The following is a 15,996-nucleotide window of genomic DNA, read 5'->3' as shown; positions in this document are numbered from 1 at the left end:
CAGAGATCGCTAGTATTATTTGCACTGTATTTTTTTATTTTAAATTTTTACTTTTGTGCTTTCTACGGACATGATGTATTTGTCCACGGACACAGCAGAAGAGGAATATTGTGTATGCTCACAAGAAAAAGTTTGTTTTATTTGTCATTGGATATTCTGTAACTAGTCATAGTGTATCATCATGTACGTTACCATATGTTATGTTTATGGACTGCGGAGTTCACGAACATGACGTCCACGGACATCATGTTCCCCATAAATGATGATTTCCTCTAAATTGTGATATTTAGGACTGACAGTAAGTTAGGACACTGTCCTTGCTACATTAAACTTGCATCTTATAGCTGTAAAAGTCATCTCAATTGTAATTGGTAAAAGATTGTACTTTTACTAATTTTTACTCGTCCACGGACATGACTGATGATCTTGGCTCTTTCGAAAAGCTGTACTAAAATTTTTCTTCCGGAGTTAAAACATTCATTGAAGCAAGTACGTAGGAATGTAAGTATAAGAGATTGAAGAGAAAAGGAATGTTGGCAAGGTGTGTTTCTTTGAGATGATCCCTAAAGTAAATGCTCTTTCAAAGCTCGTTATTACAAACCTCTGGTTTTTTGGTCCTGTGAAATTAGTAATATCAGGAGTTAACTGTAGTGTTATAAGATTAGCTGAATGTAGATTTGATTGAATCACTGCATCAAACCAATCTCCAGATTATTAACTGATGATGATGATGGTTTGAAAGCAGATTCATTTTATGAAACCCCTCTATTGGGTGCAACGATGAATCGAAATTACCTTAATCTTAGTCCCTAACTACATATTCAATTTTAAAGTGTTTCACTGTGATATCTTTTTGTTCTCGCAGTTGTTGGTCTTGGATTCTGTGATCCATTGGGGTGGTGTTGTGGATGAGTTGGACTTTGCTGCTCGACTCAAGACGTGGTCTGATACACTAGCGTCTGGAGAAGCAGGGGAGGTCAAAAAAGAAGCTGGGACCACTACTGGTGTTAAAAAGGCATCAGAAGGAAAATCACACATCTCTTCGCCCATTATTCGCAAGGTGAGGAAAGACATTCATTGATACTATTAGGGATGAGGAGGGAAGGCATTTCAGGGTACTGTCTGTAAAAAAAAAGCAAGATACCCGAGTTTGAGGAGATCTAGCGTCTAAATGAAGCAATCAATTTCAATGCAAAAACAGGCATACGAAAGAAAATTTATTTCTACATTGTATCATGTACTTTAAAAAATCTTTGGCTCAATAGTATTTCCTGTACTTCATTGGTACCTTTTTTTGCACGTAAAATTAAGTTGCCTAACTTTGAGCACTTGGCATTCCCGTAGTTTTCGTTCCTATAACTTGCAATTTTAATATAAACAAGCCACGTCTATTATTAGCAGTTTGCCGAAAACAAATTGTTTATACCACTAAAATCAATGGAGTTGTTGTAAACAACGCAAACCTCTGCTAACTTCGAAACCAGTGGGTCAATTGAAAATTGATTGGTACTGTTGTCTTCCGTGGAATGTTAGTAATGCATGTACGTAGATCATACACATTAAATGTAAGCAGTTTATTCAATATCTTTTGATATTTATTTTTGTAATGAGCTCTGGTTGTCGCCTTTTCCCTGCCTGGTGAGGCAGGCCAAAACAAAGCAACAGAAAAGAGAAAGTCTCTCGAAGCCGTGTGCAGTTACCACATCGTGCATCGTGACGCACAATACCCTAGCAGTTCATGAATCATTCACTGGTTGCTTTAAAAAGTTTGCCTTTAGGGATGATTGGACTATTGTTAGAGCAGATTCCCTCGGTAAATCATGATTTCATGCATGGTATTGAGTGCAATTTGCTGCAAAACAGAAAAAAAGTATGGACAAAAGATGTTCCATGTACAAAACTGTGTCTGATTGCCCTGGAATCAGCTTGATATCAGTGAAAAGAATCGCCGCTAAACAGAAGGATTGTGAAAAGGAGAACACAAGTGGTTCGGCACAGAAGAGGGATCGTATTTTGGGAAGGCCGAAGATCTTCGTCGACAAATTCACGATAGTGGTAATAAGGAGGACTGTGCACGGTTTCTATTTGAGGAATGTTTCCTACATTTCCAAAGCCCTCATGAGAAATGCTGATGGGAATTGATTCAAATAGTTTTTTACCATCCGAGAAAATTTAGGCTATTATGGCTTAGAATTTATGTCGAAGAAAAGCATTTTGATGAAAGCTCAGCCCAACCTGACCTTAAGTTTACCTGAAGGGTGCAACAGCGATACTTTCATCGTGTGAGTCAGTCAATTAAAGGAAGCGCGTTGAGAGATGGAGAGACGGAATCGTGGAATGTGAAGCAGAGAGTTATTTCGTAAGGGGGGAGGAGGAATATGAAAACAGAAAAGAGGGAGAATTTCGTTTGTCCAAAGAGAACCACTAAGGATTCTATGCAGAAACATGTGATCAGAGAAGACACGGCAGCTTGTTGTGTTAGATATCCTGAGGGAGGAAGGTAATGCACTGTTAGCGATGACATATGTGAAAACTGATGTTTGTCTTTTAGTTTATTTAATTAAAAAAATTCTGCATTCTTTTTCATACCTCAGACCAATTGTTGATAATGTTAAATCAATAAATTCATGCTTGTAAGTTTTGTTGGCCCATCAGAAGCGTGTGCTTTTTCATTTCTTTGTTGCATATCTTACCCATGCGTGTTATATTAGTCGCAGTTTCTTGCAGCTTGCTTTTGTTTTACTTAAGTGACATCAGCATAATGTCTGCATTATATTTTTCATGAAATAATATCAAGTTAATATCTTTTCTTATATTACCAATTTTAATTCAAATCGTTTTTATTGCAGTGCCGTGGATACACTCAATGTATTCTTTCAATGACGTCGTGGGTATAACACTAATAATGGAACTTTTTTAAACACAGGCAATTTCAATAACATCATTAAGAATGTTTGGCTGACTTTTTAGTTTAGATAATGAAGATATAACATTGGATGATAGAAAAAGTCTTCCGAGGCAAGATCGTTCTGCCACCCTTCACCTTTTTCATCTGCAGGAACAAATGCGATACGTTATTTCACATAACTACCACGACATTTACGGGAACAATAAACACACACCTATGGAAGCAATTGAGGCATTAACCAATTGGAAATATGTATTCCATTCCGTTCAATTGAAAAGTGACAAATTTCAATTGAATGGAATTGAATATTTCCAATAGGGTAAATAACCACGGTACCGTTTTATCAGTAATAGTTTGAATTTTCAGTGGAAAATATCAAAATTATAAATTGATCACAGAAATGCACAACGTACATTGAAAATTGGCTTTGTCAGTTGTGCTTTGGGATAATGTTGACAAAGCAATGCTTTGCATGATTTTTATTTAGTACGGTGCTTATAAATTGAATGGCTAGTTTTTTATTAAGGTAAGGAAATTTAGTAATGCAACAAAAACATCACCTTTTGTCAGGATTTATGCCTAAGTTTATAGGATAGAAATGTCTCCATTGCTGCACCAATCCTGTTCCTATATAAGTGTTGACAATGGATTTATTTGCTCTTACTTTCTCCGCCTCTAGTAAAGCCACAATCCACTATAGTGAGAGTTTATTCAAGAACCGTGGGGTTTCATTTTATCGAGGTTGCAGTGTATAGTCAAGAATACGCAACCCACGTGCCACCCAAAATGTCTGCCTGAGGTAGTGCGCGCTCACTCTTGGTGTGAAATCCTGGGAACTGAAGGACAGAAATGAAAGATATTTGAGGTGATACGCTACAAATGTCTAACGAGTCATTGTAAAAAACAGAAAAGTTATAGAATAATCCGAGGGTGACATCATCTTCAGTTAAGCCCGAAAAACACCCAAAAATACAAAAATTTCAAAACTTAAATTGCGATGCAGCATGCTTTCCTGGTATCCAATCGCAAAAATAACTTTCACCATTTATTTTCTCACCAAATGGAACAAACTTGGGGATGTCTAAAAGAAATTCAAAAACTTAAAAAATTAGGACCACTCTAGTGTCGCATGTCTTAGATTGTGAATTCATCCAACTCGGTGAAATTGTTCTCACTTTTATTGTCGACTGTGTTTGTCTATTTCTTAGTTGTCTTCTATCCCCATTTTTATCTTTGCCCATTCACTTGAAAGATGCGTTAAAAGATGTATGTATGTATGTATCCATCATTGCTTGGGTCTTTTTAGATTTGCGGAAAATTCCAAGTTAATATAATTAATATTTTAACTAAACTTGATCAAGATTTGCTTAACTTATACTTTGATGAAGGTTACAGTTCATTTTTTCCTAATGCTGTTGTTTATTTTCTTCATGATAGGTTCTATCCAAGGCGAACTTTTCCAGTTTTCCTCATGATGCAGCTCATGCTGTTTGGAAGGAGGCTGTTCAATTCACTGCTTCCAAAAAGTTGGCATCAGAGGAATCTACATATCTGGATAATGGCTCCCTTCCCCAGTCTATAGTTCTTGGTAAATGCATTTTTGAAAACCCAACCCTTGTCACTGCTGTCAGCCAGGCTGATATGAAAAAACAAATTGATTAAATTCAAATTTACGACCTTTCAGTATCTGTGCCTCCATTTAACTATGAACTGCTTTATTGTATTAACAGTAGCAAATATTTTATTGCAATTAGCTTTAAAATTCCCTATGGCATGATGAAATTCAATGTTTATTTGTTCTGGTAAAGATTATTTGCTGTTCCCTCCTCTAGGAAGAAAGAACTTTTCCACCATAAAGCAAGCAAGGAAAGCCATATTAATACCACACAGGAACTATAATACATGCAGTGTACATATTTCTCAGTTTCCTATCACACAGTTCTGTTAATTCTCATTATAACCTGAGACAGTGGCGTAAATATGGGGGGGGATGAGGGGATAGATCCTCCCCAAAGCCTCGGAGAGATTAAAAAATTATTTAAAACTACTGCCTAGTAGCATATAATAGCTAAATCTACCTAAAGTTCAATTTCAAGTACCAAAATGATGTGTAATGCATTTCCAGGCATGTCATTTTTCACAAATTTTCCCGTACCCTGATTGATTATGGGGGGAGGGGGGAGAGTCGCCCCCAAGGCCCCTCGTCCCCCCAAAGCATATTCCTAGTTGACGCCACTGACCTGAGAAATTATGTATTTTCGTCTATTTGAAAAAAATCAGTTCTTTTTGCTTGAAGTGCTCTTGAGACACCTCTAAATGTTAAACAGTCAACCTGATTTTATAAGCTTATTGATTCTACTTCCCATAGCATGATTTTAGAGGTTGATGTCCAAAATCTGAGAAAAATTTGAAAAATAAGCCACTACCTTTATCACAAAAAAAGTCTGAGCACTCAAAGTGAGTGTCTACAGAGCGGTCGAATTCATGGAGACATTCTGTTGCTGGATCGTCACTCACTCCCACTTTGATCATCTTGGGTAGGGACAAAATAGGGTGGACACCCCCCTTAAGCTCTGGTGATAATAGACATTGCCTACTCCTTTTTGCACTCTTTCTCCTTTTAATCTTGCATAGATTATTAATTCTGTGATCCCATGGATCCAAGAAGAGATATAAGACGCTAATAGTGATGTTTGGGCATGATGCTTTCCTGTAGAAATGCTTTACATAGGTTAATCTACCAAAATACTCAATATTTTAGTAATTATTGCTGCAAACTCCAGATTATTGGGTTAATGATGGGAAGAGGCAGCACGAATAATCAGAAAATACAGATAATCCAAACTTTCACTTTAATTTCTTGTAATGTTCATACTTTACGCAAATCAAACAATGCATTATTATTTTTGCACATAGTGCTATTATAGATTGCTTCCTGATCACATTGAGAGCTTTCTTTGCCAGACTGCGATCTTTTCAGTGGCGATAACATAATTGTACTCTTATTCCTACTGCTCCATTTGAGACCTGGTTTCCGTGGAAACCACACATCTGTGACACTGCATGATTTGTGGTGGTGTGATCAGGGTTTCGGAAAAATGTTTGCACAGATGCTTCAAATGTTGGTTATGCAAATTTTTTTGTTTAATTATCCTCCTTGTTGTATTGATTCCATTTACATACTGTTTTTTGCTTATTTCCAACTCAAGGAGTGCCTCATTTCTACAACCTGAACGAAGTTTTATCGAATTCATCCAGAATTTGCCTCACGTCTCATCAAGACCCAGCTTGTGTTGCAGCAAGTGTGGCTACTTCAGTCATTATTGCTGAGTTACTCCAGGTAATTTGGATGTACATATGTACTTTCATTCCCTCCTCTTGAATCCTATGTTTAACTTTACCAAGGCCCATTTACAAACTTCTTCTCTAATACATACCATTACGGTCTACCTCTGTTGGGTCTCATCTGTCGTCCCCACTTCTCTTCCATTGCACCTCACACTACTCCAACAGATCAATTCTCTAAAAATGAAAAGAAATAAATGGTATTCAGGCGTGACTTCGTGGAAGGTATGCATGATCATAGCAATCAGTCTACTCCTTGTACTTCCTCAAGATTCTATCACCAGTTACATAGTTAAATCATCACAGCATGTACACGTATTCCTCACTATATCGTAACAGTGAAACTGGTTGTATTCTTGAATTGAAATGTTGAAGAGAAGCTATCTAGTTTCCATGCCCCATCATTGTCCTAATTCATTGTTCTCTTGCCGTTTTTCTCTCGTACATTGAGACTTCTGTTAGTCCCTCTTCAATGTTTGCAGTCTACTTATTTGTTATTATGTTATTTTGTTCAATTTTAAATCATATTAATCATTCTCAAAGCGTAGAAAATGCTCATGTGGATAGTCTTCTACTTATAATTACATCATTCATTCGTATATATATTTTGGTCTTGCATATTTTCGGAGAAAAGTATTTAGTTTGAAGTATTTTGAAAATCCATTCCTATAAAATTTTTTGCATGGCATCATCATTGATACATACATAAGTTTTGTGTTGCTCCTACTTTCATTCTATAAATGTGGTTGGATATGCAGAATTCAGACAAAACTAAATTTTAATTCCTATCTATAGTTGAGTTCTGCTTCGTTTAAAAACTTTCGACTCTTGGCCAAAGAGTGTCTGGTGTGTGATCGATGCACAAATTGACTTTTCAGGGGCGATTGGGTGGTGGAGTGAAGGGGGAGGTGGACGGGGGAAGTGCCTTGGATGGCGTGTTCCGATCAGCGCGAGATGCTGCGTGGCCACACCTCAAAGACTGCAGCTCCAAAGTGCAGTCGGCATTTGATGCCTGCTTCTGGCCTCATACCCGAGCTGAGTGAGTCAACCGGGTTTTCTTTTGCAAGCTCACCGATATAATGGCATTGGGTGTTGACAGTAACTTGCTGCTGCTGTCAGAGGGTAATGACGATTAAACAATTATCATCAGAGCAGTTAAGTGTCAGAATAATGCTTATTCTTCACGTGGGTTAGAGTTCTTCTATAGCTATTGAGAGAAAAGTAAATCAATTCCATTCATTTGAAGACTATGTACACGGTGGGGGAAATAAAAATTGTGATGGGGTGGAGGGCGAATTGGAGGTTATACTGTATTTGGTTTAAAAAAATCCAAGTTTTGGTCATTTTCAGTTTGTAGGAGTGACTTACTTTTTTAAATCAATTATTTTATGTTCATGTGATTAAAAAGTTAGCAACCTCCTTAATATTTGAAAGGATTTAGCCAAAACCTGATGCCAATCTGAAATTATGAGCTTATTATTTTGTTTTGTCAATCTATTGTAAACATGATCAACAAACTTAAATGATGCCAGAAATAAGTCGTGTTTTGGGCTGATCATTTCTTCCCTTCTTTAGTTTTCAGGTTTTACTCTTCACTGTATTTAAAATGATGCTATGTAATGCTGGTATAGAAAAAAGATTTTTTAGTGTTAGCGCTAGAAATAGGCGTGCCATAGACGGAAATAAATATAAGCATGGAAAGGAGAAAGAAAAAATGAAATAATGATCGAATATAAATTCTTCTCGGGTTTCTGTCTGGGTAAGGCCTACCTCTACCTCTCCTCTACCTCTCTGCCAATGAATCAATCGAAGACTTTTCCATCGTCATTAATGCCAGTGATACCTACCAGGTATGAGGTGTTGCAATTATAAAAGGGACTCTCTTCTTCCCTGCAGAATTTCAATAGAAATTAATAATTTGCTTTGTCCTTTCCGCGCTACTATTTATTTTACGATAATGGTGCAACTAATTTTTGTGCTAACATAAAGAAAATCTTTTCTCTATACCAATGATACTTTGCATAATTTTCAATGCGATGGAGGAAGAAAGACGAAAACTATGGGAGATTAGGTACACGTTTTGGGGTATCATTTTTGGGAATTCACACAAGTGAACCAATACTTCGCCTAAATATGCTGAGAAATGATAAAGCGTATGTTTTAAGAAAAAAATGAATGCAGATGATGATGTTTCTCTCTTTACTTCCCCGATGTCGGAAGATGCTTCTCCAGCTTTTCTCCTGTAGGAACCTTGCTCCTGTCGGCATGAAAGAAGAGAGACTTATTATATAAACATGGCACCTCACTCCTAGCATCAATGGCCTTGATGACGAATAAAAAGTCTTTCGTTTTAATGTCTTCGGACATGATGGAGCACGGCAGCCGGATGGAGAGCCCCAAAAGAATTTACTTCAAATATTCGTGGGTAGAAAATTATACCCTATGTAATGGGGAGCATGCACAATTTTTTTAAAGTACTGGAATAAGAAGGCCTCTACCTCAAAAGTACTTGTCGAAAATTTCGCGTACGAATAATGCTTTTTAGCTGAGTTATGAGTCTTTAAAAATTGATCTTCATCGGCTGATTGAAAACACGACGTCATCGGAGCGTGACGTCACGGAACGGCATCCACTGATGACAGACTGAGGAAATGGATAGAAAACCGATGTACGAGGGCTCAAATGCAAATTTGGCGATAATAATTGCAATTTCTACTTTAAATATCTTGCATTCAAGCCTCTAATACTCTACTCTCTTAGCGAAGTGAATGGTGTTCCGTGCGATGACGTCAGAAGGCGTTTCAGGTCACGTGACTTCAAGCGATATTCGAGCATTTTTAATTAGCATTTATTGACGTTTGTGGAGTACCAGGAGAGTTTTGGCTTATATATTTGGACTCGTGAGAAAATTTTCTATTCAATGGGACTAACTAGGATGATGAACAAATTCCATGCATGTTCCCCATTTATGATTGTAACTGAATCATAGTGAAAATAACTAGTTAAAAATATCGTACATTCACCTGACAATGCGGAGGGAACTGCAAATATTAACCCAGGAAGGTTATTTTGAGAACGGACTATGACCCTGGTTTTCATTTTTTTGTCTTGTCACTAAGTGATGGAGGGCGTCACAAATGGTGGTTAGGCAGGCTACCGTTAAATTTTCGTAGGCATTGTAAGCAAATATCTATCATATGCGTTGGCAGTAGTTGCTATATTTGCTACCAACCTCATAATTCTTAGATTAACTTCTTATACAAAAATGCTCAAGATGTTATTTGATTACGTTTTTTAAAATGGAAGGGAATTTCCTTAGCACTAAAATCGATCATATTTAAGCAATGCAGAATGGGAATTTTAGGGTCGGTAATTTTTGTCAATCTATCACGTCATAAAATCAATGTGAAAGAGCATTTTTTAAATCATATCTTAAATAGCCACCAAAAACGTAAAATAAGGCCATTGAAGACAGAAAAGGGCGGTGGGAACGAAATAAACATTTTTTCGTGACTTATTAAAAAGGTTTGAAATTACAAATCTTGATTTGACGAAGTGCCTATTTTCCGGTCCCGCTGACTTTGTATAATTGAGAGTGGTTTCATGGAATAGGCCTTAGTTTAGCTGTAAAGAATTATTTTTCATGCAGTTCTTTTAACACATTGCGTACGGATGGCGAGAATTCTCGTCATTTTTTTCCTGAACGTTTCAGATGGATGACGAAGATTCTCGTCATTTAGGCGCGTCAACCTAATCAATTTTAAAGTGTACAATACGTATTCATTAGTACGTTATTCATAATGAATTGATGCATCACAACATTTGATTGGGTAATGTTATTTTCTAAACATTAGCTTTTTAACCATGTTTAAACCAAAGACATATTTCCAATCTCAACACCTCCACCCAGAATCGGCGTTCCTAGGAATTTAAATACGCCAGTACGCAACGTGTTAACATGTGGAAATGCAGTGCACTTACATCAGAATTACTACTGCCTTTGGTGAGGTCTCCAGTATACGAGGTCATGGGGGCACCACTAGTGCTGTTTTGACTTCACTGGAAAACTCTTTTAGAGAAATATTTTTGGTAATACTATAATTTATATACCAATGAAACCTATCATTAGCATTTGGTTATTGCTTATACAGTAGACTCTCGTTAATACGAACGACCTTATTGTGAAGCAATTCGATGGTCCTGACGAAAAGGCCCATCCAATCTGCGGTAAAAGAAACATTACTACAAAATTACGAACCTTAGTCCCGGTCCAGGCGGTTACAAAATGAACTTTATTACGAAATTCCATGAAAAAGCAATGGCATTTGGTGGATTTACACTACGCTCTGTTATCATCATTGTTCTACGTTTAAGTTCTCTTCTTGTACTGTGCCCAAGAGCGTCAATTTTGGTTCTTTCTTCAGTAGGAGATACTTCAATATGCACGCAACATCATATAATAAGCTTCAATGCTGTGGAATCTCCTTTAGGAATGATATTTTACTTCATTTCAAAGTGTGGCATCTATACGTTGGAAACACGTGTGGTATATGTACTAAGTACTCAAACATGTACATAGTGAGGATTCTATTGGGGCTCACTTCCCTTGCAGGCTGGAGACCTTGGTGATTGAGGAGGTGCACCACCCGTTCACCACCTTGTCTGTGGCTGCGCAAGCGTTGCGAGATGACTGTGAGGGGATTCTCAGCACCACTGTCCCTCCACCCCTATCCAGCCCATCCCATCATCAGCCATGGTGTACGGCAGCTAAAGTTGCAGCTGGTGAGGCAGAAAGACACTGAATAAATTTTGTACTAATTCTTATCTCTTTTTGGTTGTATGCCGATGATGAGGACAGCGTTGTTCTTTTACTTAATACATCAATTGTGACTTGACTTGAAATCATCCTGTTCCTGAGTGAGTGAGATTCAGCATTAATGTCTGCACTACTTGCAGTTCAAAACAGTACACCCATGTCTCGGATAGCGCAAGGGATGCGTTCCTTGGGGTCTTTGCGCTATACGAATTTGCGTTATACGAGAGCGTTTTAACATAGGGAAGATAGGGATACGTTCCTGGTAGCATAGGTCTTGGGTATTGAATTTCCTCTAAAACATCTATATTCCCATAAAAGCCTTAGAAAACATTATTTCTATAAATATTTATACAGTAAACTCTTGATTTTACGAAGTCAGTGGGACCGGAAAATTGGCACTTCGTAAAATCGAGTTTCGTAAATTCAAACCTTTTTCATAAGTCACGAAAAAAATGTTCGCTTTTGTTTCTTCCGCCGTTTTTTGTCTTTAGTGGTCTTATTTAAATGTTTTCGGTGGTTATTCTCGGTTTAATTCATAGAAAAGGCTTTTTGCTATCGATTTATGATGTGAAAAATCGTTAAATAAATTATACCACCATAAAATTCCCATTTCTTGTTCATACTTCAACATCAACGATCGCTAAAGAAATTCCCGACCAGTTTAGAAAACGTAATCAAATAATGAATTGCAATGTTTATTATAAGAATTAACAGTAATAAATTTGTGGTTAGGAGCCAATAGCTACTATTAAGTATGCAAAAGATAGATATTTGTTTCTGACACCCACGGAATTTTAGCGGCAGCCGGCCTAACTGCCATTTATGTCGCCCTCTATCGCTCAGTGACGAGGAAAAAAAAAAGAAAAACAAGGATCTTAGCCCGTTTCCAAAATAACCTTCGTAAGTTAATACTTCGAGTTACTTCGTATTTTCAGCAGAATGTGCTCTATTTTCACTGAGATTCAATTACGATCATAAATAACGTAGGATGTGATTATCTTCTGGCGAATATTTGAAGTAAATTCTGTTTGAGTTCTCCGTCCGACTACTGTGTTCCATCATCTTCGCAGACGTTGCCATAAAAGACTTAATTCTTCATCAGGACTGTATTCTTCATACCGGGTGTGAGGTGACCTGTTCATATAGTATGTTTCTCTCCTTTTATGCCGACAGGAGCAAGGTTCCAACCGGAAAACAACAGGAGAAACATCTTACAGTATCGGAAAAATATAGATAGAAACGTTATTATCCACATTGATTGTTTTCCTACAAGAGACGTTTTATCATTTCTCAACGTGGTTAAGTATTGATTCGCTAGCGTGAATTCCCAAAAAATGACACGCAAAAACCTGTACCGTCACCTCATTTAGTTTTCGTGTTCCTTTCTCCGCCGTATTGAAAGTTAGGCAAAGGATCATTGACATAGAGAAAAGATTTTCTTAGTTTTAGCACTAAAAAATAGTCGCGCCATAATCGTAAATAAATATAGTGTGGAAAGAGCAAAGAAATTAATTTCAATTGAAAAGTCAGCTGAGAAGAAGAGAGACAATTATAAGCGCGGCACCATTTTCCCGATAGTGGAAGATACTTCTTCCGCCTCTCTCCGGTTAATAACTTCCCCCGTTGCAGGTAAAGATGAACCATGCCCTTCTCCACAATTGGGGAACGTTCCCAGTGGGTGGGGTGAATAAGAGTGGGATGGGGATTGCTTGAGGGAAGAAGTGTGGTCAGCACAAGGACTGGTGAAGGGGGCAGGACAAAGAAGGGTGGGGAAATGGCCTTCAGCTCTGCCTCAGTCTACTTTTGGGGGCAGTATTTTTTTGCGACGCACACAAGCTCAGTCTCCTTAGGGAGGGAGTGAATGGGAAATGCTGGGGAAGGAGTGGTTTGGGATGCGTAAGGTGGGTGTCAGCAAGATCAGCCAAAGGCGGCAGGAGGGAGGCTTTGGAAAGACAGAACCCCAGCATCGGAGAACGGGGAAGCGTGTGAGAAGAAAGTTCATGGTTAGACTTGGAAGTGCGTCTTCATTACGAGAAGCCTGAAACATAAATTGGCGGTAAATAGAGCCCAGTACTTAAGATATTTAAGTTGTTCATTCACAAGGGCCAATATATACACGAAAAGATATTATGGCACGGATTGCATGTATCAACGTCCATTTCGGGATGTTATTAATTTCTGTTCCCATTTATAAAAGTAGCAAATAGATTTGAAAGAATGATAATCATGAATAAAAATATCTAAATCGATATCCAAACGCACATGAGCAAAATAGATGAATGTATACATACCGATCCATCGCAAGTAATACCGCTCAAGCTTCTTCCGGTATAGGACTTTAAAATCCTGGATAATGCCTTGGTCCAAGGGCTGGGACTTGCTAGTCGAGTTCGGGGGTAAAAAGAGGACTCGAACATTAGCCAATTTTAGATCTTCCACGTATTTATGAACGGTGGCATTATCCATTATTAAAACAATTTTGCTGTTCTCTCCAGCAATTTTTCTCTGTAGACGTATAACCGTTTGCTGGAAAATTTCTCGGGCCATCCAGCTGTTTTTATTTGCATGGTAAAAAACGGGGAGGGCTTCTAATTTTACATGTTTTAAGCACCGTGGCCTTTCAAATTTCCCAATGACAACGGGCTTATTTTGTCCGTGCCCGTTTGGTTGACGCACAGCCCCACAGTAACATGCACTTCACTCTTTTTCCCCCCATGGCACCTTTGCCCTTTGAAACCCAGGGTTGCGTCAGGTAATGCATTAAAAAATAGCCCAGTTTCAGGGGCCAGCGAGGGTGAGCTTGTCGAGGAAAGGGTCCCGGATTAGGGACCCTTCGAAGTGCTTCGGCGAAAAGTAGTCGAGTAATCTTCGAAGTACGTTCACAGCAGTGCAAAGGGTTAATTAGGGGTGTACGAAATACTCCGCGCGACCTTCCTGACATGTTAAACTACGAATTATTGTCGATGCTATGTTTACGAACAGGCACGTAAATAGGGGCATAATGTCAGCCGCGATATTTTAACTGAACTCCTACTCCCCCTAAATTCCCACAGTGAGATTTTTGGCGACCCATTTCTCTCCAAAGTTGCATTATCATTTACGATTTCGCACTTTTGATGGACCACAGTTGGAAGCGCTGATTTTTTAGCTACTTACGCCGGCGTAACTAGTTTTGTTGACAAATTTTTCGCCTTAGTTCGTATAAACGAATGCCATTTGCTCCTAGGGACCGAGCCGAGGTTCGTAAATTCAAAAAATTTCGTATAATCGAAACTTCGTATAATCGAATAGCGCCATGTATTTAGCATAGGCTTTTCACCGGGACCGCCATATCACTTCGTATAATCGAAAACTTCGTAAAATCCTGCTTCGTAAAATCAAGAGTTTACTGTAGTTAAAAACATCTTTAAAGATAGTATTCACGCATTCAAAGACTTCTATTCACGTTTAAAAAAATTCTTACGTGCTTTCGAAATTCCGTCCTGTCGTGCGGGTGGGCTAACATCTGCTATCTCAGGGGATCGTAATGCGTTGCCGGCAGTTGATGATTTTTCAAACTAGTCTAAAGACAACTATTGTGTCACCCAGGCCCTTTTGTCGCTCATCGAAATGACAGGAAAATGCTACTTTAAATGCCATTTCATAGCTAGCGGAGTTCATGAATGATAAATCATTTTAATTTGAAGTCCTCCGAGTCATTAGCAGCTACGTGAAACAGTCTTTAAATGCCTTGAAACCTGACCCAGGTTTTCCTTCCCTGAAAATGAATGAACGAGAATGCATTCTTTTCCAAAAGAATATCGTCTCATCTACACTAAAAACTAGTTGAGGGGGAAAGGAGCCACTTTCAATAACAGCTTGGAGTTCATCAGAAAATGTTGTGGTGGCTGCGCTATCAACACTTGCAGATTCACCAGCTGATACCGCCGCACTGAAAATACCTGCTTGCCGTTTAAATTCTGGAACCAACCGGAGCTTTCACTTAATGTCTCGGAGCGATTACCACTCTTGTCTTTTTGTACTGATTCACCATGAACTTTCCGTATGTGTAGACCGCTTGGTTGAAGTTGGTGTGGCTGAGGTCACTGATATTTTAGCTTCGTCTTTATTCAGAATAAAGGCTCCCACACACCTGAGCGGCCGCGGTGGCGGCCGCGGTACGCGGTCAACTATCAATGTAGCGTTCAATGCGTTCACACACACCAGAGCGGCCTAGCGGGCGCGGCCGCGGCCTGTGCAGCGGTTGGCCGCCGCGGTGGCGGCCGAACGCGACCTGTCGAGTTTGGCCGCAGGCCGCGTTTGCTCACGCCTACAAAGTTTCAATTTTCCAATGGATTGCCTTGACGAAATAGGGCTACGCAAACACGAAACGGTCTAAATATGTGTCTGTTAACATTTGCATGACTTAGCATTTGCTTCTGAGTTCTTTTGTAATCATCAGAAGACAATTACCTGAGGAAAATGTTAAATGTATTTCGACCCATTGTAGCGCTAAAAATTGGTTGTCCAGGTACCTTCTCCGATGGTGATTCATAATTGAAATAATTCAATTTGCGGTTTATAAAATATCAAAGAACGCATGCATTACTTTCCAATTGAAGTCTTTTTTTGTCTTTTGGAAATTGCTCGCGAGCCTGAGCCATTTCAATATTTTAGTTACCTGAAATTAACAATGTGTGCGAAGCAAATGCTCAAATATGCTCAATATATAGAAAAAATATAGGATTGAAACATCAGAGGCCAATTAGCCGTAAAAATACAACGCTTTTGTATAGACCATTGGAACCATGAAGTACCTACGTATTTATTTACTATGTAGGTACCTTTATTTACGAAAAAATTCATAAACCAGAAGAGGTTTATATTGAGGCTAATGTTTAAAAATAATGAGCCATAAAATGTATCCATATCTCGGTTTTCTCTTATT

General features: G+C 38.5%; 1 protein-coding gene across 2 annotated transcripts in view; it reads left to right on the top strand.

Annotated features, from left to right (window-relative positions):
* LOC124155630 overlaps positions 1-15,996 on the top strand; it is a 35,350-nt gene that overhangs the window by 13,255 nt on the left and 6,099 nt on the right. For both annotated transcript variants that reach the window (XM_046529626.1, XM_046529635.1), the window contains exons 5-9: positions 866-1,060; positions 4,346-4,496; positions 6,118-6,248; positions 7,132-7,292; positions 10,866-11,035. In XM_046529626.1, coding sequence (XP_046385582.1) covers positions 866-1,060; positions 4,346-4,496; positions 6,118-6,248; positions 7,132-7,292; positions 10,866-11,035 — 808 coding nt within the window. The remainder of the gene's footprint in view (positions 1-865; positions 1,061-4,345; positions 4,497-6,117; positions 6,249-7,131; positions 7,293-10,865; positions 11,036-15,996) is intronic.

This window comes from Ischnura elegans, chromosome 1 (assembly GCF_921293095.1).
Source record: "Ischnura elegans chromosome 1, ioIscEleg1.1, whole genome shotgun sequence".
NCBI lineage: Eukaryota > Metazoa > Arthropoda > Insecta > Odonata > Coenagrionidae > Ischnura > Ischnura elegans.
The sequence above is the reverse complement of the archived record's forward strand: the minus strand, read 5'-3'. Positions and strand labels throughout refer to the sequence as shown.